General features: G+C 55.4%; 2 protein-coding genes across 2 annotated transcripts in view; both read left to right on the forward strand.

Moving 5' to 3' along the window:
- LOC100600145 (coiled-coil domain-containing protein 144B) overlaps positions 1 to 2,437 on the forward strand; it is a 48,048-nt gene extending 45,611 nt beyond the window's left edge. The window contains 1 exon segment of the mRNA XM_030827074.1: positions 2,380 to 2,437. Within this exon segment, the coding sequence (XP_030682934.1) occupies positions 2,380 to 2,437 (58 nt within the window).
- A 6,093-nt stretch (positions 2,438 to 8,530) lies between these two features.
- LOC115838240 (envoplakin-like) lies at positions 8,531 to 18,918 on the forward strand. Its single transcript, XM_030827075.1, is given in 16 exon segments — positions 8,531 to 8,601; positions 8,730 to 9,006; positions 9,502 to 9,655; positions 9,737 to 9,816; positions 9,818 to 9,865; positions 10,613 to 10,738; positions 10,926 to 10,964; positions 11,125 to 11,286; positions 11,372 to 11,479; positions 11,600 to 11,695; positions 13,385 to 13,510; positions 13,975 to 14,121; positions 14,433 to 14,587; positions 14,775 to 14,872; positions 15,122 to 15,294; positions 18,838 to 18,918. Coding segments are annotated over 16 exon segments (1,866 nt in total). The 3' UTR covers positions 18,844 to 18,918.
- Positions 18,919 to 19,360: the final 442 nt, after the last annotated feature.

Consider the following 19,360-nt stretch of genomic DNA (forward strand, 5'->3'; position numbering starts at 1 on the left):
CCCTGCCCCCAGAGGTGGAGCCTACAGAGGCAGACAGGCCTCCTTGAGCTGTGGTGGGCTCCACCCAGTTCGAGCTTCCTGGCTGCTTTGTTTACCTAAGCAAGCCTGGGCAATGGCGGGCGCCCCTCCCCCAGCCTCGCTGCCGCCTTGCAGCTTGATCTCAGACTGCTGTGCTAGCAATCAGCGGGACTCCGTGGGCATAGGACCCTCCGAGCCAGGAGCGGGACACAATCTCCTAGTGTGCCGTTTTCCAGGCCCGTTGGGAAAGCGCAGTATGAGGGTGGGACTGACCCGATTTTCCAGGTGCTGTCTGTTACTCCTTTCTTTGACTAGGAAAGGGAACTCCCTGACCCCTTGCGCTTCCCGAGTGAGGCAGTGCCTCGCCCTGCTTCGGCTTGCACACAGTGCGCTTCACCGACTGTCCTACACCCACTGTTTGGCACTCCCTAGAGAGATGAAACCGGTACCTCAAGCAGAAATGCAGAAATCACCAGTCTTCTGTGTCACTGGGGCTGGGAGCTGGAGACCGGAGCTGTTCCTATTCGGCCATCTTGGCTCCACCCCGCTAGTCTTTTTTTTTTTTTTTAAGACGGAGTTTCGCTCTGTCACCCAGGCTGGAGTGCAGTGGTGTGATCTCAGCTCACTGCAGCCTCTGCCTCCCAGGTTCAAGCAATTCTCCTGCCTCAATCTCCCGAGTAGCTGGGACTACAGGTGCGTGCCATCATGCCCAGCTAATATTTGTATTTTTAGTAGAGGTGGAGTTTCACCGTGTTGGGCAGGCTGGTCTCAAACTCCTGGCCTCAAGTGATCTACCTGCCTTGATCTCCCAAAGTGCTGGGATTACAGGCGTGAGTCACCACGCCTGGCCCAGTCCCATACTTTTAAAGCCTGCCCGAGGTCTGTTGGTCTGTTGGTCTGTTGTGGCTGTGATCGTGGTTTCTTTACTTTTTTTTTTTTTTTTTTTTTTGAGTGGAGTCTCACTCTGTCACCCAGGCTGGAGTGCAGTGGCGCAATCTCGGCTCACTCTACCTCCCAGGTTCAAGCAATTCTCCTGCCTCAGCCTCCCGAGTAGCTGGGATTACAGGTGGCCACCACCACACCCAGCTAATTTTTGTATTTTTAGTAGAGATGGGGGTTTCACCATTTTGGCCAGGCTGGTCTCAAACTCCTGACCTCATGATCTACCCACCTCAGCCTCCCAAAGTGCTGGGATTACAGGCATGAGCCACCACATCTGGCCTTTTTTTTTTTTTTTTTTTTGAGATGGAGTCTGACAATGTCGCCCAGGCTGGAGTGCAGTGGCGTGATCTCGGCTGACTGCAACCTCCGCCTCCCATTCAAGCAATTCTCCTGCCTCAGCCTTCCAGGTAGCTGGGATTACAGGCATGCACCATCACGCCTAGCTAATTTTTTGTATTTTTAGTAGAGATGGGGTTTTACTATGTTGGCCAGGTTGGTCTCAAATGCCTGACCTTGTGATCCACCCACCTCGGCCTCCCAAAGTGCTGGGGTTACAGGCGTGAGCAACCACGCCTGGCCTATGTGATCATGGTTTCTATTCTTTGTTCCAGGCAAGCCCCACCAGGCCTGCTGGGTGAGGGTCAGGAGCGCAAGGTAGCTGAGGATGGCACTGGCCTTCGCTGCTGGGTCTCCTGGCCTGTTCCTCTCTTCCCGAATGTTGTTTGGATGTGCTGTCGCCTCTCTGGTTTTACATTAAATCAGTGAGAACTCTTGGATTCCCTCTTTGAAATGAAATGGTGCCAGGCTTGGTTCCGACCCCTTCCCCTGGTGGCAACCTGAGCCTGTCACCACGACCACAAGATGACAGCCTGTGATGACAGGGCACCCTCAACCCATAGTGGCCCTGGGCCAGAGCCAGGACTTTCCTCCCAAAAGCCGAGGCAGAGGCTTCACCCCTCTAGGAGAGGAAGGCCGACACCAAGGGCTTTGAGGGTGGGACTGTGCTCTGTTCACTGTCATCGCTGTGGCAGTGCTAATTTTTCACATACGAGGTGTCGTTAGTCACACACAAAAAAGCTAACTGATCACAGAATTCTAAACCGCAATTCTGTCTGCAGCCTTGAAAAGCCTGGGACATTTAGAGGTCTAGGAAAATATCCAAAGATAGCAAAAATATGTGTTGGTTCTAATTTTTTGTTTGAAGACACTTGTTGCTACAGAGGAGATGGAAAGCAGATTTAGCTGTAAAATTTATCAATGTTCCAAAGCAAAGAGAATAAATTGGAAATTGCCTGCATCCCGACAACACCAGCTGGAAGAATCCGACCTGTTATTCTGTTAGATGTTAGAGACACTTCGGAGCAGGACCTGGGAGGGGCCGTGGCTGGGGGCACTGCCCAGGGCCAGCTGGGGTGGCAGGCTGTGCAGGTTGCACACATTAGATAGGCCCTGGCCTCTGGTCCACCCTCTGCTCTAAGCACCATCTGGCACAGAGTGAGGGGCTCTACAAGCGTCCACTAGAGGTTTTATTATTATTATTCCGAGATGAGGTTTCACTCCTGTTGCCCAGGCTGGAGTGCAATGGCACGATCTCGGCTCACCACATCCTCCACCTCCTGGGTTCAAGTGATTCTCCTGCCTCAGCCTGCTGAGTAGCTGGGATTACAGGCATGTGCCACCACGCCCAGCTAATTTTTGTAATTTTAGTAGAGACGAGGTTTCACCATGTTGGATGGGCTGGTCTCAAACTCCTGACCTCAGGTAATCTGCAGCCTTGGCCTCCCAAAGTGCTTCCCCAGGGATCTTCTGACCTAGCAATCCAGCTATGACGGGCAGGTACCTGGGCCAGTGGAAGCTGAGTAACGTTAGCTGCAGCTCATCTGTGGAATGGAGACGGGTGTGGCTGTGCAAAGGCCTCACCAGGCAGTGTCTCCCATCCTGCCTAAGAAGAGATGTGAGGCAGAGACAGCAGGTGCCCAGGGTCCTCCGAGCTGGTGGATCCCTGCCCCGCACTTATTAGTCCATTGCCTCTGAGCACGCTGCAGCTCCTGTACAACAGGGGCAGCTGCATCTCAAAGTTGCTGGGAGGAGACAGTGAGGAGGTTCCCCCAAAATGTTCTGGGCCCAGACCCCAAGACAGAGTGGGCTGCTGTACCCTGAGTTGATGGGCACACATAGCTGACAGAGCCTTCCACTCAGCCAGCTTGCGTCCTTGTCTTCCCCTTCCCAGGAAGTCCTCCTAAGTCTATGCAATGCCATTCAGACAATAGTTTGGGTCTGACGAGCTGCTGTCTGTGCTGGGCGGTTTAACCTGCCGTTTCCAGCTTCCTGACAATAAAGAGAAATCAGGCAGCTATAAGAACTGCTTGTTCCTTCGTTTTAATGTTTGTCTGTTTTATAAACCTTTTTTTCCCTCTGACCAGTGAGCAGTGCCAGATGCCACCAGATCCCTGCTGCTGTGGTGCAGCCGGTGGAACATTTTCTCAAGCAGCCACACGGGTCGTTATCTTGGCATGGACAGTTAGCTGGCTGCCTCCGTCACATCTGCACTTCTCCAAAATAGGGCTACAGGTCCCCAGACCTAGCTAGTAAGGATAGCTATTATCTTAAAGGTGGCAGAGAGGCCTAGAGCCCTTGGGCCTACCAGTTCCTGAGTAAGACTGGCTGGGCTGCAGACTTCTGGAATGCAGGGATGGCTCATGCACCAGGTGGCTGCAGGGGCTGGGGAGTGGGCTGCACCAGCACCAGTCCTACAGCTGAACTGGGGCTGGTGCTGTGGGTCCCCTTTCTCCCAGGGAAAGGGGATGGTTCAGAGGGAGGGACAGATACCCTAAGGCAGCCTTGGTTTTGAGGATTCCAGGGGTTCCCTCTATATTCTCTTTCTTGCCATTTAGTATGAGGAATCCTGCCTGCTTTCTTAACACACACAAGATTTGGTTGTTTTCTGTTTTTTGGAGTTTTTATAGTTGCTTCCTCTAAACCCTCCCCGTAAAAGTCTCAAAAGGAATCACTAGCACCTGCTCCTCCCCACTCTTGTCTGGTTAAGCAAGCTGTGCCACCTTTTGCTTCTCTCTAGGCTGACCTTGGCATTTCAGTTCTTTTTATTGGACTTGCTAGGCAGACTCACAGCCAAAAGAGCCTCCTCCCGGTGGCCCTGCAGATTCCTGGGCCACAGCCTCTACCCCCCAACCCTATACCTGCAGACAATGGAAGGACGCTGGTCCCTTGAACCCCCAGTCCACCAGACTGTGCTCCTCTAGGCCCAGCTGGAGGAGGGTGCCTCTGCTTTGCTCAGCGGGCCAAGGGAGTGAAGGGAAGAGGTCATCACTCAACTTCGGTCCAAGGGTCTGGCAGCGGAGCTTTTGTACAAACGGCAATTTCCTGAGATGACAAAGCCTCGCCTCATCAGGAACACATGGGCACCTGGTAGCTTACGGTCCCCGGGGCAAAGGAGGCAATTACCACCATCTGCCTCAGCAGGTGGAAGAATGCCTCCCCACAGGAGCCCCGGAGCTGGAGGAGAGAGTGGACACCAGAGGGCTTAACTGCTGGCACACTTGCCAAGTGGCCACCCCTGGCTGGGCTGCACATGTACCCAGCTGTGTCTGGCAGTCTTGGAGCTAAGAGTCTCACTGTTTTTGGTCTGATCAGGCCTCTTGCTCAGGTCCCAGGCCACGTGAGCTTCCAGCTGCCCACATCAGCGTGGACCTCCAGGCGCAAGGAGTGAGTAAGCTGCCACGCAAAGTCATGGCTGGCAGAGGGTTGAGCAGCCCCAGGGATCATTTCACCTCTAACCTCTCAATCCACCAAGGAACAAGACAGGGCCAGGCGAGGGGAAGGACTCACCAGGCCCTTCAAAGTGGGGAGATGCTATCTTTGTATGCATGCCTTTAAAAAAATTTGTTTTTGGTGTTTTTTTTTTTTGAGCCGGAGTCTCGCTCTGTCACCCAGGCTGGAGTTCAGTGATGAGATTTCGGTTCACTGCAACTTCCACCTCCCGGGTTCAAGCGATTCTCCTGCCTCAGCCTCCTGAGTAGCTGGGATTACAGGTGCGTGCCACCAAGCCCAGCTAATTTTTGTATTTTCAGTAGAGACGAGGTTTCACCATGTTGGTCAGGCTGGTCTCGAACTCTTGACCTCATGATCCGCCCACCTTGGCCTCCCAAAGTGCTGGGATTATAAGCATGAGCCACCATGCCTGGCCAAAAAACATTTTTTTTTTTTGAGATGGAGTCTCACTTCTGTCATCCAGGCTGGAGTGCAGTGACTCAATCTTGGCTCACTGCAACCTCCCTCCACCTCCTAGGTTCAAGTGATCCTCCTGCCTCAGCCTCCCGAGTAGCTGGGACTACAGGCACCCACCACAACACCTGGCTAATTTGTTTGTTTTTGTATTTTTAGTAGAGATGGGGTTTTGCTTTTTTTTTTTGAGACGAAGTCTCACTCTGTCACCCACGTCATCCAGGCTAGAGTGTAGTGGCGCAATTTCGACTCACTGCAGCCTCCACCTACTGGATTCAAGCAATTCTACTGCCTTAGCCTCCCAGGTAGCTGGGATTACAGGCATCCACCACAATGCCTGGCTAATTTTTGTATTTTTAGTAGAAATGGGGTTTCACCATGTTGGCCAGGCTGGTCTCGAACCCCTGACTTCAAGTGATCCGCCCTCCTCGGCCTCCCAAAGTGCTGGGATTACAAGCATGAGCCACTGTGCCCGGCCAAAATATATATATATATATATATATTATATATATATTTTTATTTTTTTTTTTTTTTTTTTTTTTTTTTTTTTTGAGATGGAGTTTCGCTCTTGTTGCCCAGGCTGGAGTGCAGTGGCGCGATCTCAGGTCACCGCAACCTCCACCTCCTGGGTTCAAGCGATTCTCCTGCCTCAGCCTCACAAGTAGCTGGGATTACAGGCATGCACCACCACGCCCATGCCTGGTTTTGTTATTTTGTATTTTTAGTAGAGACGGGGTTTCTCCATGTTGGTCAGGCTGGTCTCAAACTCCTGACCTCAGGTGGTCTGCCCGCCTTGACCTCCCAAAGTGCTGGGATTACAGGCATGAGCCACCCCACCTGGCCAAAAAAAATTTTTTTTTAACTGCAAGCAAAGAGACATGACAGAAGCCAGGGCTTAGGAGGGTTGAAGGTCGGGGCATCCTATCTAACTTCCAGGCCAGAGCTGTCTGAATGAATCCTGATAAGCCCCAAATGCAAGCCTCATTTGTCACTTTAGATTTATCGGTAGCCACATTTTAAAGAGTAAAAAGCAACAGGTCAAAATTTAAAATATGCCTCTAATGCCAGATCATGAGGTCAGGAGTTCGAGACCAGCCTGACCAACATGGTGAAACCTCGTCTCTACTGAAAATACAAAAATTAGCCGGGCGTGGTGGTGCCAGCCTGCAGTCCCAGCTACTCAGGAGGCTGAGGTAGGAGAATCGCTTGAACCCAGGAGGTGGAGGTTGCAGTGAGCCGAGATTGTGCCACTGCACTCCAGCCTGGGCGACAGAGCAAGACTGTCTCAAAAAAATAAATAAATAAAACTAAAAATACATTTCATTTAATTCAACATATCCAAAATATTTCAATATGTAATCAACGGAAAATTAATGAATTAATGAGATGCTTTACATTCTTTTTTTTTTTTTTTTTGAGACTGAGTTTCGCTGTGTCTCCTAGGCTGGAGTGCAGTGACACAATCTCAGCTCACTGCAATCTCCGCCTCCCAGATTCAAGTGATTCTTCTGCCTCAGCCTCCCGAGTAGCTGGGACTACAGGCATGTGCCACCACGCCCAGCTAATTTTTTTATTTTTAGTAGAGACAAGGTTTCACCATGTTGGTCAGGCTGGTCTCGAACTCCTGACCTCATGATCCACCCATCTCGGCCTCCCAAAGTGCTGGGATTACAGGCATGAGCCACCGCAGCCGGCCGTTTTACATTCTTTTTCCATAGTACGTCTTTGAAATCTGGTGTGAATTTTGCACGTATAACACATCTCACTTCGGTCCGGGCACCTTCAAATGCACTACAGCCACACACAGCAGGACTTGTGCTTGCAGAAACGGATGCTGAGGGTCTTGATCCAGGCAGTCAGCCCCATCTTGATCTTTTAGATAAAGGGCTCCTTTCTCTCCAAAGTGTGAGGCCAGAGGTGAAGCACAAAGACAGACATGCTCCACTCTGTGTCCCGGTCCTTTCTCCTGTTTTCTTCTGGGGCCAGGGTTGCTGCCATCAGACAGGAGTATCACACGTGAGAGACCACCTCAGGGCTCCAGGTGTTCCTGCCTGCCACCTGGCAGCCCTTATCAGAGGAGCTCGGCCTGATTTGATCTGGCATGAGAAGATCATGCCAGGAAGTCAGCTCTTGTTTTTCTTGCAGTGAATCAGTTAGCCGTTAATCTCCGGGGCTCATTTCCTTCCTGGAGGGCTTCTGCAGAGGGGAGGAAGCTCGAGTGTTCCAGACCCCAGACTCGCTGCCCTCCGCCCCAGGCACCTCCCCCTGCACAGCTCAGGTGCCTTGCCTGGCTGCTCTCTGTCCAGAGTCTGGACACCTCTCCCCAGGGCCCCACTTCCAATGACTGCCACCTCCCAGGGAGGGGCCAAACTCAAAGGTGAAGCAGCCGGGCTTGGTGGCTGACACCTGTAATCCCAGCACGTTGGGAAGCTGAGGCGGACGAATCACCTGAGGTCAGGAGTTCAAGACCAGCCTGGCCAACATGGTGAAACCCCTTCTCTGCTAAAAATGCAAAAATTTTCTGGGCGTGGTGATGGGCACCTGTAATCCCTGCTATTCGGAAGGCTGAGGCAGGAGAATCGCTTGAACCCAGGAGGCAGAGGTTGCAGTGAGCCGAGATCGTGCCATTGCACTCCAGCCTGGGTGACAGAGCGAGACTTTGTCTCCCAAAAAAAAAAAAAAAAAAAAAACGGACCTTGTGCCAGTTATCTGGAGTGAACGTCCCCTGGCTGCCCCATCATGTCAGTAGAGAACAGAGAGCCAGGCCCTGGGCTAGCAGGACACCCCCTCCTCTCCTAGGGGATTGAGAGCCATGGGTGGGGGCCTGCCTGGCAGCAGGGCCTCTGAGCTGGCTGGAGGTGTTTATTAATCCTGAGCTCCGGGGCTGGGGCCTCTCCGCTGAGCCTGCGCCTGCATGTGCACGTCTATTTCCAGCCCCGTCTGTCCTGGCCCAGCTCCTTCCCTGTCTGGGTGTGATCACCGCTGCGCTCCCCTGGGCACATAGGTGTAACAAGTCCAAACCTTCTGTGGGAGTCGGGCAGGCTCGGCCCCGCCCTCAAGGCTGTGCCCTTTCCTCCCAGACTGCTTATGCAAGAACAGGCATGAGTGTGGCCGTTGTGGGTGCATGAGCGGCAGCCATGGGGCCTGGCTGCCTGCTGCCTCACCTGCAAGGAGGGGCATCCCAGAAACTCCCTTCCCCAGTGCCCAGCCACCCCACCTTGCCAGACTTAGCTGACCAGCCAGCAAGGACGCCTGCTGCCTCCTACCTGCCCTCCTGCCCTCCTTCTCCAGCCAAGCCCAGCCTGAGCCAACACCTGCCTTTACGACCATGTTCAAGGGACTGAGCAAAGGCTCCCAGGGGAAGGGGTCCCCCAAGGGCTCCCCCAGCAAGCACAGTCGGTGAGTGGGACTGGGGGATGGGAAGCCGGGTAGCTGGGGTGGGGGTGGTGCCAGGCCCAGGTCCTTGAGCCACTTGGCGGCGTCCCAGAGCCCAGGACCAGCCCTGTGCTGGCATTTGGTGTCCCAAGGCCAAAGGGCCCGGGGTGGACTCTCTCCCTGCCTTGGGAGCCGCACACTCAGGCCGAACTTCAGCCCTGGCGGGAGGCAGGGGATGACCTGGGGCTCCCTACATCCTCTAAGGGGGCTCGCGGTCCACGGATTGAGGCCGCTCAGCGGGAGAAGTGCTGGACAGAAGCCAGCACCGATGCCCTCCTCTGCCAAAGGCTGGGAGAGAGGAGAGCCTGGCTGCCTGACTCCAGCTCTGCCCCAAGGCTCTACTTGGCTGGGATGACCCCTGGAGCCTGGGTGCAGGGCATGAGGACTGAGGGGGCAGGGTGGGATCCCTGGGGTAGGGACGCAGGGGCTGTGCTGCCTCCTGCCAAAGCCAGAGCCCTCCCCAGAGTTCTCACCCAGGGCCTTGTTGTATTGAAGAGTTAGGGGTTCATGGCCGGGCGTAGTAGCTCATGCCTATAATCCCCAAACTTCAGGAGGCCAATGCGGGAGGATTCCTTGAGCCCAGGAGTTCGAGATGGTGAAGATGGGACAGATGACCTTTGTCCTGCACTGCCCATCCCCTAACACACGGTAGGAGAGAGGGCTCAGCTTCCTTCTTTGCTGGGCTCCCCTGTGTCCTTGTCACCTGCCCTACGGACGCCCTGGGCCTGACCCTGTGCCTGGCATGGGCCTCGAGGTTGGCCAGCATAGCTGGGGTCCCAAAGGTGGGGCTCAGGCCCACAGTGATGGGCAGCAGGGGTGTGGGGGCTCTGGGCCCCGGCGAGTCTGCCCATCCCCTGCCCACAGGACTGGCTGAACAGTGAGCAGAGCCAGGCCCTGCAGCACCAACAGGAGACGGGCCGCAGCCTGAAGAAGGCCGAGGTGCTGCTCAAGGACCTCTTCCTGAACGTGGACAAGGCCCCACGGCTCAAGCACCCGCAGGCTGAGGAGATTGAGAAGGAGTGAGTGGGGCTGCGGCAGGGCTGGGGGTCCCTGGGGAAGACCCAGGCCTAGCCCTGACCTGCTGGCCACCTTCTTGACAACATCGAGCAGCTGCACAAGCGGTTGACCCAGGAGTGTGCGGAGTACCGTGCCCTGTATGAGAAGATGGTGCTGCCCCCACAACGTGGGACCCAGGGTCGACTGGGCACGCGTGCTGGAGCAGAGACAGGTCAGGAGCTCAAAGTCACACCCCAGTGTGATCAGAGGGCAATGCGGAACTGCATTTAACCCAGGGCCTGACTGTAGGCTTGAACAGTCAGGGTGTAGGGGTGGCTCAGGGGTCTGGGCAGGGAGACAGCAGAGCAGACAGTGCAGTCAGGGAAGACTTCCTGCAGGAGGAAGCACATGAAGAGACCTCAGAGGGGTGAGAGGGCTGTGTTGGGTCAGGGTGAAGTAGTGAGGAGAGGGCAATTCCAGAAAGAAGGAGCAAAGGCTCCTGCCAGGAGGAAGCCTGGGGTTCGACGGGAAGTGGGGATTTCTGGGCAGGTGGGCAGAGCCAGGTCATGGGGCATTCTGATCCCTGGAGTTGTGCTTTGATGCCACACAGAAGGGGTGTCATCTTGACAATAGAGGGACAGTGGGGAAGGGCCCGGGTGGAGCAGGGCGTTCTGAGGGCCCTAGAACTTGGCTGGAGGTGTCCAGGCAGGAGGCACGGAGGCTGGGTCACAGATGAGGCAGGACGGAGCTGGAGACTCCTCAGAGGCTGAGCCCAGCGTCTGGGAACCAGTGGGACTCAGGGGCCACTGCAGAATGGCCTCGCCTCTGGGTGAGCTGCAGGGCGTGCACCCGGGCTGCTCCCAGGCTCGTCCACGCTCTGCCCAAATGACCAAGTCCACTTCTCCGGGCGGGAGGCGTGTGGGGTTCTCTGGCTCCCCACCGCGGTCCTGTGGTGACTGAGCCACCGGCTCTCCTGCAGAAGCAGGTCTGCGCAGGCCAGTACCGGCCGGGCATGGCGGAGCTGGAGCAACAGATCGCCGAGCACAACGTCCTGCAGAAGGAGATCGACGACCAAGGAGAGCAGCTGCGGAGCCTCGTGGGGCCGGTGGGTGAGCCGGCAGGATGTCACCTCCGGGGCCAGCCCCAACCCCTGTTTGTCCAGTCACAGCCGGAGCTAGATCGGCTGGGCCCTGGGGATAGGGGTGGGTGGGGTATGGCTGGCCCAGATCTTAGGGGGCCATCTCCCTGCACCGCACCTCCCACGGGCTTGTTTCTCCCCTTGGTCGAGGCAGGATGCAGCCACCATCCGGAGCCAATACCGAGACCTACTGGTGAGCAGGAGGGAGGGTCGGGCAGGGTGGCTGCAGGTGGGCCTGGGTGGCCGCCCGGACCCTGCCCGGGGCCAGTGTTCCTGAGCGCCGCCCAATGGCGCCTTTTGCCCCCCACTTTCTCTCTCCCCACCCTGCTGCTGGCGGCGGGTCCTAAGCACAGAAGGCGGCGTCGTGGCGCGGGCAGAGCCTGGGCAGCCTGTACACGCACCTGCAGGGCTGCACGCGGCAGCTGAGCGCCCTGGCGGAGCAGCAGCGCCGCATCCTGCAGCGGGACTGGAGCGACCTCATGGCCGACCCTGCGGGCGTGCGGCGGGAGTACGAGGTCGGCTGGCAGAGGTTGGGGCCAGGTGGAGGCGGCCAGGGCCATCCTGGTCCTCACCGCCGCTCCCCACCCGACTGGCCCCCAGCACTTCAAGCAGCACGAGCTGTTGAGCCAGGAGCAGAGCGTAAACCAGCTGGAGGACGACGGTGAGCGCATGGTGGAGGTGCGGCACCCCGCGGTGTGGCCCATCCAGGTGCGCTGGGGGCAGGGCGAGAGTGAGAAGGGACGTGGTGGGCGGGGAAGGGGGGGAGGTGGGGTGGACATGGGTGGGGGGACGGGGCGTGGTCCGAGGGCTCCGTGCTGCCGTACCCAGGCCCACCAGGAGGCCCTGAAGATGGAGTGGCAGAACTTCCTGAACCTGTGCATCTGCCAGGAGACCCAGCTGCAGCACGTGGAGGACTACAGCCGGGTGAGCCCTCAGGCAGGCGGCAGGGGCGGCAGGGGCGGCAGGGGCGGCAGGGGCGGCAGGGGCGGCAGGTCCCACAGCACACCTGCACACAGGACAGGCACTGCACCTCTCAACTAAACAGAGCTGGCAGGGCACGGTGGCTCACACCTGTAATCCCAGCACTTTGGGAGGCCGAGGCTGGCGGATCACTTGAGGTCAGGAGTTCGAGATCAGCCTGGCCAACATGGTGAAACCCTGTCTCTACTAAAAATACCAAAATTAGCCAGACGTGGTGGCGCATGCCTGTAATCCCAGCTACTCAGGAGGCTGAGGCAGGAGAATCGCTTGAACCCAGGAGGCGGAGGTTGCCGTGGGCCGAGATTGGTCCACAGCACTCCAGCCTGGGTGACAAAGAGAGACTCCACCTCAAAAATAAAATAAAATAGAGCTGTGTGGTTGCCACTCGGTCCCAGAGGGAAAGAAAGGCATGGGCACATTCTCAACAGAGTGAAGCGGTTCCCACGGGTGTGAAAATTGGTTCTTAATGGCAGAAAAATACCTTAATTTTTTTTATGCATGAAGTACAGATCCACATACAGCACCTAAGCTGTATAAGCATATCTGTGGTATTAAAATTTCATGGGGGCCAGGTGTAGTGGCTCACACCTGTAATTCCAGCACTTTGGGAGGCCCAGACAGGAGAATTGCTTGACCCCAGTAGTTCCAGACCAGCCTGGGCAACATAGCGAGACCCTGTCTCTATACAAACAGATAAATCTCTATCAAAATAAATAAATTAAAAAAAAATTATGGGGATGAGGTGGGGGGAAGATAAAGAAAAGATTTCTTAAAAGGCTCTTTAGGAGAATAATAATGAAAAAAAATGGTTGAGAAACCCCGATATAATATACAACTGGGATTTGGGGGCAGATAATGTTTCATACATTTTCCTATAGAACCACAAGACTATGATCACACACATTGACAAAAATTCCGTAAAAGCACCTGGAATGCTTCTTTAAAGCACAGCTTCTTCTCCGGGGCTGGGACAAGTGCAGCTCCAATACCCTCTGTCCCAGCAAGAAAGACTTCAGGTGCTGGAGGGAGGCAGGTGATGGTGCCCTTCATTTGTGCAGGAAGGATGAAGACCAAGTGTTTTATGACCCACTTAAAAAAATTAAGTTTAGTGCACGAATAAGACCCCATTTGCAACAGCACACCAGTGATAAAAGGTCCTGCCGCCTGGGTAGGAAAAAGAAAGACCGACCAGAGTAGGGGAGAGTGACAGTTTAGGTTAAGCTGGTTTAAGTTTAGCTGGTTTAGGTTTATCTGGTTTAGGTTTATTTGGTTTGTGTTTGGCTGGTTTAGGTTTAGGTGGTTTCGGTTTAGGTGGTTTGTGTTTAGCTGGTTTAGATTTAGCTGGTTTAAGTTTAGCTGGTTTAGGTTTACCTGGTTTAGGTTTTTCTGGTTTAGGTTTAGCTGATTTGTGTTTAGTTGGTTTAGTTTTAGCTAGCTTAGGGGTTACTGGTTTAGTTTAGCTGGTTCACATTTATCTGGTTTGTGTTTAGCTGCTTTGTATTTAGCTGGTTTAGGTTTATCTGGTTTGTGTTTAGCTGGTTTAGGTTTAGCTGGCTTAGGTTCAGCTGGTTTGTAGAGTCAGTGGGCAGCAGGTTGCCCCAGGCTCTGCTCTTGACTACCCAGTGAACTCAGTTCCAGGAAGAGGCTGACTCAGTCAGCCAGACCCTGGTGAAGCTCAACTCCAACTTGGATGCCAAGTATAGCCCTGCACCTGGGGGCCCCCCTGGCACCCCCACAGAGCTGCTGCAACAGCTGGAGGTGAGACAACCCCACCAGGACATCTGCACCCTACTTCTGGGAATTGGTCCTGTCCATCTTTCTGGGCCTCACCCCTTCTGCCTCGGTACCTAGTCCTATCCCAAGCCCTGGCCTGGGTGCTGGTGGGGGGTCTGCTCTAGCAGGAGGCTGGCCAGGTACCAGCAAGCTCCTCCCACCTCTGGATGTCAGTTTCCTCATTTGCAGTGGGACAAGGGCAGCCTGGGAGAGCTCTGAGGCCCGTCTAGCTTCTGCTTGGAGGCCTGGGTGATGCTGTGCCATCCCCCTCCCTGCAACTAGCAGATCCCAGGATCCTAGGCCCCCAGAGAGAGGCTCCTTTTACTTTGCTGACTTAGAGACCCCTGCCTTCATGAAGGCCAGCCTCTAGTCCTTTTGAAGGACGGGTATGGTGTGGCCAGCCTCCAATGCAGCCTGGCCTGAGTCCCCACTGCCTGGGTCCCCGGCAGGCAGAGGAGAAACAGCTGGCCGTCACCGAGAGGGCCACTGGGGACCTGCAGCGGCGAAGCCGGGATGTGGCCCCTCTGCCACAGCGAAGAAACCTGCCTCAGCAGCCCCTGCACATGGACAGCATCTGCGACTGGGACTCAGGAGAAGTGCGAACTCCCCCACCTCACCCCTGCCACCATCCAGCCCCACCCAGCCCATCCCCTGCCCCTGCCCAAGCCCATCCCTGCTCCATCCCCAGCTGTCTCCTGCACTGTTTTGCCCTACTCCTTCCCTTGACCCAGACCCTCCTCTCTCCAAGTCCTGCCCTGCCTCTTTTCTACCCCAGCACCTCCCACCTTACTCTTGTCCCTGTTCCAGCTGCTGTCCCCATCTGTCTCTGTCCCCAGCCCCTACTCTGCCCTGGCCTTGGCCCCCTACCCCTGAGCCTGCAGAAGCCGCTCCCTTTCTGTGCCCCCAGGTGCAGCTGCTGCAGGGTGAGGGGTATAAGCTGATAGATAACACTGACCCGCACACCTGGGTCATGCAGGGCCCTGGTGGGGAGACCAACCGTGCTCCCGCCGCCTGCTTCTGCATCCCAGCCCCAGACCCTGATGCCGTGGCCAGGGCCTCCCGGTAGGTCTGTGTAGGGATACTCAGGGGCAGGCTGTGGGCAGAGCAGGCTGGTCCTGTGCTGTCCAAGGCCATGGCCCGGCAGACCCCTGCTCAAAGGCCGGCCTTCACCTGAAGCTGCGTCTACTGGGGCTGGGGAGGGAGAGAGGCAGAGTGGGGACCTCCTTCTCTGACCCCTCCTTTGTTCTAGGCTGGCCTCGGAGCTGCAGGCCCTGAAGCAGAAATTGGCCACAGTCCAGAGCCACCTGAAGGCCAGCGCTGTGGAGTCTGTTCGGCCCAGCCAGCACGGTACCCAGGGTGGCCCGGGGAGGGGTGGCTGTGGGGCTGGAAGGAGTAGATTCTGACTTCCGACTGGTCTGTGATGGGCAGGGTTCGCCTTGGGTTAGGGACCATCACTCTGGGGATTTCATCTCTGGGGTGGCCCTGCCCATCCCCTCCACCCTCCCCTGACAGGACCCTCTGTGTGCACCTGGTGGGGGCACCCATCTGGCAGTCTGGAGATAGGCCCTGGGCCCTCACCAGCACCTCTGCCCCCAGCTCCATCTGGCTCGGCCCTGGCCAACCCACAGGCCCAGAAGCTCCTGACACAGATGACCCGGCTGGATGGAGACCTGGGACAGATAGAGAGGCAGGTGCTGGCCTGGGCACGGGCCCTGCTGAGCCGCACCACGCCCCTGGAGGACCTGGTGGGCCGCATCCACAGCCACGAGGTGGGTGAGCAGCGGAAAGGGGCAGCTGGGATGAGAAGCGGCCCCGCCCTGGTGCTCACACTTGAGGGAGGTGAGGCAAGTGCAGGAGCAGTGGCTGGGACGGAGGTGGAGAAGGGTGTGGACAGACCCGGGCTCAGACAAGCTGGTTCCCCTCCCGGCTCCTCCACTGACCAGCTCCATGATCTCAGACCACATAACCTTCTGGGCCTTGGTTTCCTCACCCCTGAAGCAGATGTAATAACGCCCAGCTCACCTGATCATTCAGGAAGGTTCCAGTAGGGCCCAATGTCAACACGCCCAGGAGGTATTCTGGTAAAGCTCCTGAAATAGCAAGGAAGCCTGGAGAATCTTAGGAAGAGATGTTCCCTGGCTGCAAGGGGGAGCCTTCCTGGGGAGGTTGCAGCATTGTGTAAACTCCTTACCCAAGAACAGCAAGCTCTCTGCCACGTGGACTCAACACTCCCAAAAGTGCTCAAAGTGAAACCCACACCGGGCCATAGTCTGGGTTAGCCTTCCAAACCAGTTTCTTTTCTTTTCTTCAGACAAAGTCTCTGCATCACCCAGGCTGGAGTGCAGTGGCGCGATCTCGGCTCACTGCAACTTCTGCCTCCCAGGTTCAAACAATTCTCCTGCCTCAACCTCCGGAGTAGCTGGGATTACAGGTGCACACCACCATGCCCAACTAATTTTTGTATTTTTAGTAGAGGCGGGGTTTCACCATGTTGGCCAGATTGATGTTGAACTCCTGACCTCAAGTGACCCACCCATCTCAGCCTCCCTGAGTGCTGGGATTACAGGCGTGAGCCACCGCGCCTGGTCTGTTTTTTGAGATGGGGTCTCACTTTGTCACCCAGGCTGGAGTGCAGTGGTGTGCAGTGGTATAATCTCAGCTCACTGCAACCTCCACCTCCCAGGCTTGAGTGATCCTCCCACCTCAGCCTCCCAAGTAGTTGGGGCCACAGGTACAACACTGAGCCCAGCTAATTTTTTGGTGGAGATGGGGTTTTGCCATGTTGCCCAGCTCATGTGACAGTGAACTGTAGATGAATGTTTGGAGTCATTGGATGATTACTAGAAAATGAGCCATGAAATGGGATGAGAACATGAGACAGTGTAGAAATTGGGAACATAAATGGCTGCAGGTCTAAGAATGTAACATGACATTATTGGGTAGAGGCAGAACATTCTAGGAGAACACTGAGAATGGGAGTTCAGGGTGTGGGAAATCCAGGGGAGTTCACTCAGGGCTCCAGTAATTGGTTTTGTGTCCTGAAGGGGCAGTCACCCAGCTGAATCAGAGTCAGGCTGACACTGACCCAGATCCTGTGACCAGGACTCTCAGCAATGACACAGAGGTGACCTGGGGGAGCAGTCATCTTAGAATGGGAGAAGGAAGAGCTCCCATGTGGGGCATGTGGACACAGGAAGAGGTGCAGGTGCTGGCCTGTGAACCTGGTCTTCTGAACCCACCTAAGGGAGGGGCAAGTGGAGGGCAGGTACCCAGACGATGGTGGACAGTGGCCACTCTCGTAACTCCTTGAACTTCTTTTCCTTTCTTTCCCCTCTGGGATGAGAAGGCCATCACAAAGCTATTTTTTCCCTTGTTTCCCAAGACTGCCTGAATTTCAGATTGATGTTTTGTAAATGGGAGTGGCTGTGTCTTGACCTGGTTGCTGTTGAAGAAATATTGGAAAGGTCATGAAGCCAGAACTGTAACTTTCTGTGATAGAAACAGCCTGGCCTGTGTCCCTTCCCACGTCCCAGCATACACAGGACAACACTCATCATGAGCTAAGGGGGCAGGTGTGGGCCACAGTGATACACATACTGGGCCACTTAGGCAAACCTTCTGTTGTTTTCCTCTCCTGTCAGGACCACAAATCACCCAGCCACGTGGTTAGCATATGACTAACCCCAGCTGCAGCTCCAGGGACAGGCCATGTATTATCCAACCAATCTGAGTGTCCACTCCCAGTCACTATGATGGTGTCAGGGGAGACAGTGTGAGTGATCTAGACAAGTTGTCCTGAAGGCCAGGATTCCTGATCAGTAGGTCAGGGACTCCAGGTCTTAATCATTCTGGAGGGTTTGTATCCAAATGTGATTCCCAGGACGGCAGAGGTATTTTGTTCCCATGGGAATTCAGCCAGGGAACAGGGAAGGACATGGAGAAGGGACAACTCAGATTAAGTCTCAGAGGGAGATTCTGCTTTTGCCATCTAAAAAGAAAAGTTCCTGTGACACCTTTGAATGATGTTAGGAGGCAGTTTTCAATGTTTCCATTGGGTCGATGAGCTTAGGGCCTCCCCAACTCCCCTTGCCCATGAAGGCTTCCCAGCAGGAGGCTCAGTATGCCCCATCCTGGTCCTAAGGCAGCCAGCCTTGAGCCCTCTCTCCTCACCCTGGCTTCAGTCCCTCCTCCCTCCCCCAAACACATGCTGAATCCCACCATTCTCTCCAGTGACCTAAGCTGGTCCCACAGCCTTCACACTTCCCACTTCCTTGTCCATCTTCTCTGAGGCATCTAAACTTTTCTGCACAAATTGAAGTCAGATCTTGTGTCATCCCAGTCCAACCCTCTAATGGCTCCTCTCCCCTGCCCCCTGCCCACCGAGTGCTCCTCTCCTCACAGGTAATTTTCTCTAACTGCATTGACATATACACCTGTTAGTCTTACCTCTTCTACCAGATGATGTAAGCTTCTTGGCTAACCCTTGGCCAAGAAGAACAGTGAGCCTTCCTGTTTTGTTCGTCTTGTGTCCTGAGCCCCTTGACTTGAAGCTGGCACACAGTAGGTGCTCAGACCTCTGGGAATAAACTATCCTGGGTCACTCTGTGGACAGTGGACTCTGTCTTTGGTTTTGTCCTGAGCCATCAGATTCTCAGGGCAGCCTGACCCTGGTATTGAGAAATATTTATTAATATGAGACAATATGACAATGTGTTCCTGTCAGGGCTGGATGTGTGGGTAGAATTGAGAGGAAGGAGACACAGTTTCTAGACCATATTCACTGCAGTGGGTATAAATCTCTAAACTTTGAGCAAAAAAACAAAAAAGAGAAAGAAAGAACCCACCAGGGCTGAGCCGCTGACTTGGCCGAGGGCTGGGAGCTGCACAGGGAGAACATCTCACTGCGTGTGCCATATGTTTTGGTCTCACAGTGCCTGCAGCACTGCATGAGCTTGATGTCCCTGTCCCAAGCTGAGCAGGGATAATCAGCTTCATCCTTGGGATGAGGAGACCAGAAATGCTCAGGAAGGCAGTGCTCACCTGCTGTGGGCCGACGACTGCTATCATAGATGAGGAGTTTGGAGGCCCCACTGGGAACTTCTGGTATCAGGACCATGCCCTTGCCCAGTGTTGCTGCTGCTTCCAGCGCAGGTGCTGGTGTTCGTCTCCCCACAGACTCGGGCGCTGCAGACTCGGGTGCTAAGTCAGCACGGATTGGGCCCTGGGTCCCAGACATTAGGACGAACACAGGGTGAGAGAGGCAGGACGGTGGGCACAGACACGTGCACAATCCTTGGTCCTTTTATCTACAGCCCTGATGCCTGGCCCCAGCCACCTGTGTAGTAAATAAGAAGAGGGAGAAGGGGAGAATCCCAGGCCATGGTGGGTACCCCCACACAGCTCTGCATCCTGAGGACCCTCAGCTGGGCCTGAGCTGCCCAAGTCCCTCCTACTACCTCCAGCAGCCCAGGGCAAGGGGGGACACTTCATACAAACAAGTCTCCTCCTCTGGGCTGTCTAAGCCCCACCATGGGACCTGACTCTTACCTCTGCCTGGAAAGCTGACCCTGGGGGTGTGGACTTAGGTGGGGCTGTTCTGTGGCTCCACAGGGACCTGTGAGGACACAGCTGCTGGCCCCAGTGGGTGGGGGCACTGAACTCCAGCGCAGGGCCAGGGGCGGGTCTCCCAGCTGAGATCCACAGCACAGGCCTCAGTGTCCCCTGCTGCCCAAGGCCCAGATGCACCCATGTATGCTGTCCCTTCCAGTGCCCATTTTGTCCTCCCCAAAAAGGATGGAGCTGGGCAGTGTCCCGTGTGCCACTAAGTACCTGAGT

The sequence above is a fragment of the Nomascus leucogenys genome, chromosome 14 (assembly GCF_006542625.1).
Source record: "Nomascus leucogenys isolate Asia chromosome 14, Asia_NLE_v1, whole genome shotgun sequence".
Taxonomy (NCBI): Eukaryota; Metazoa; Chordata; class Mammalia; order Primates; family Hylobatidae; genus Nomascus; species Nomascus leucogenys.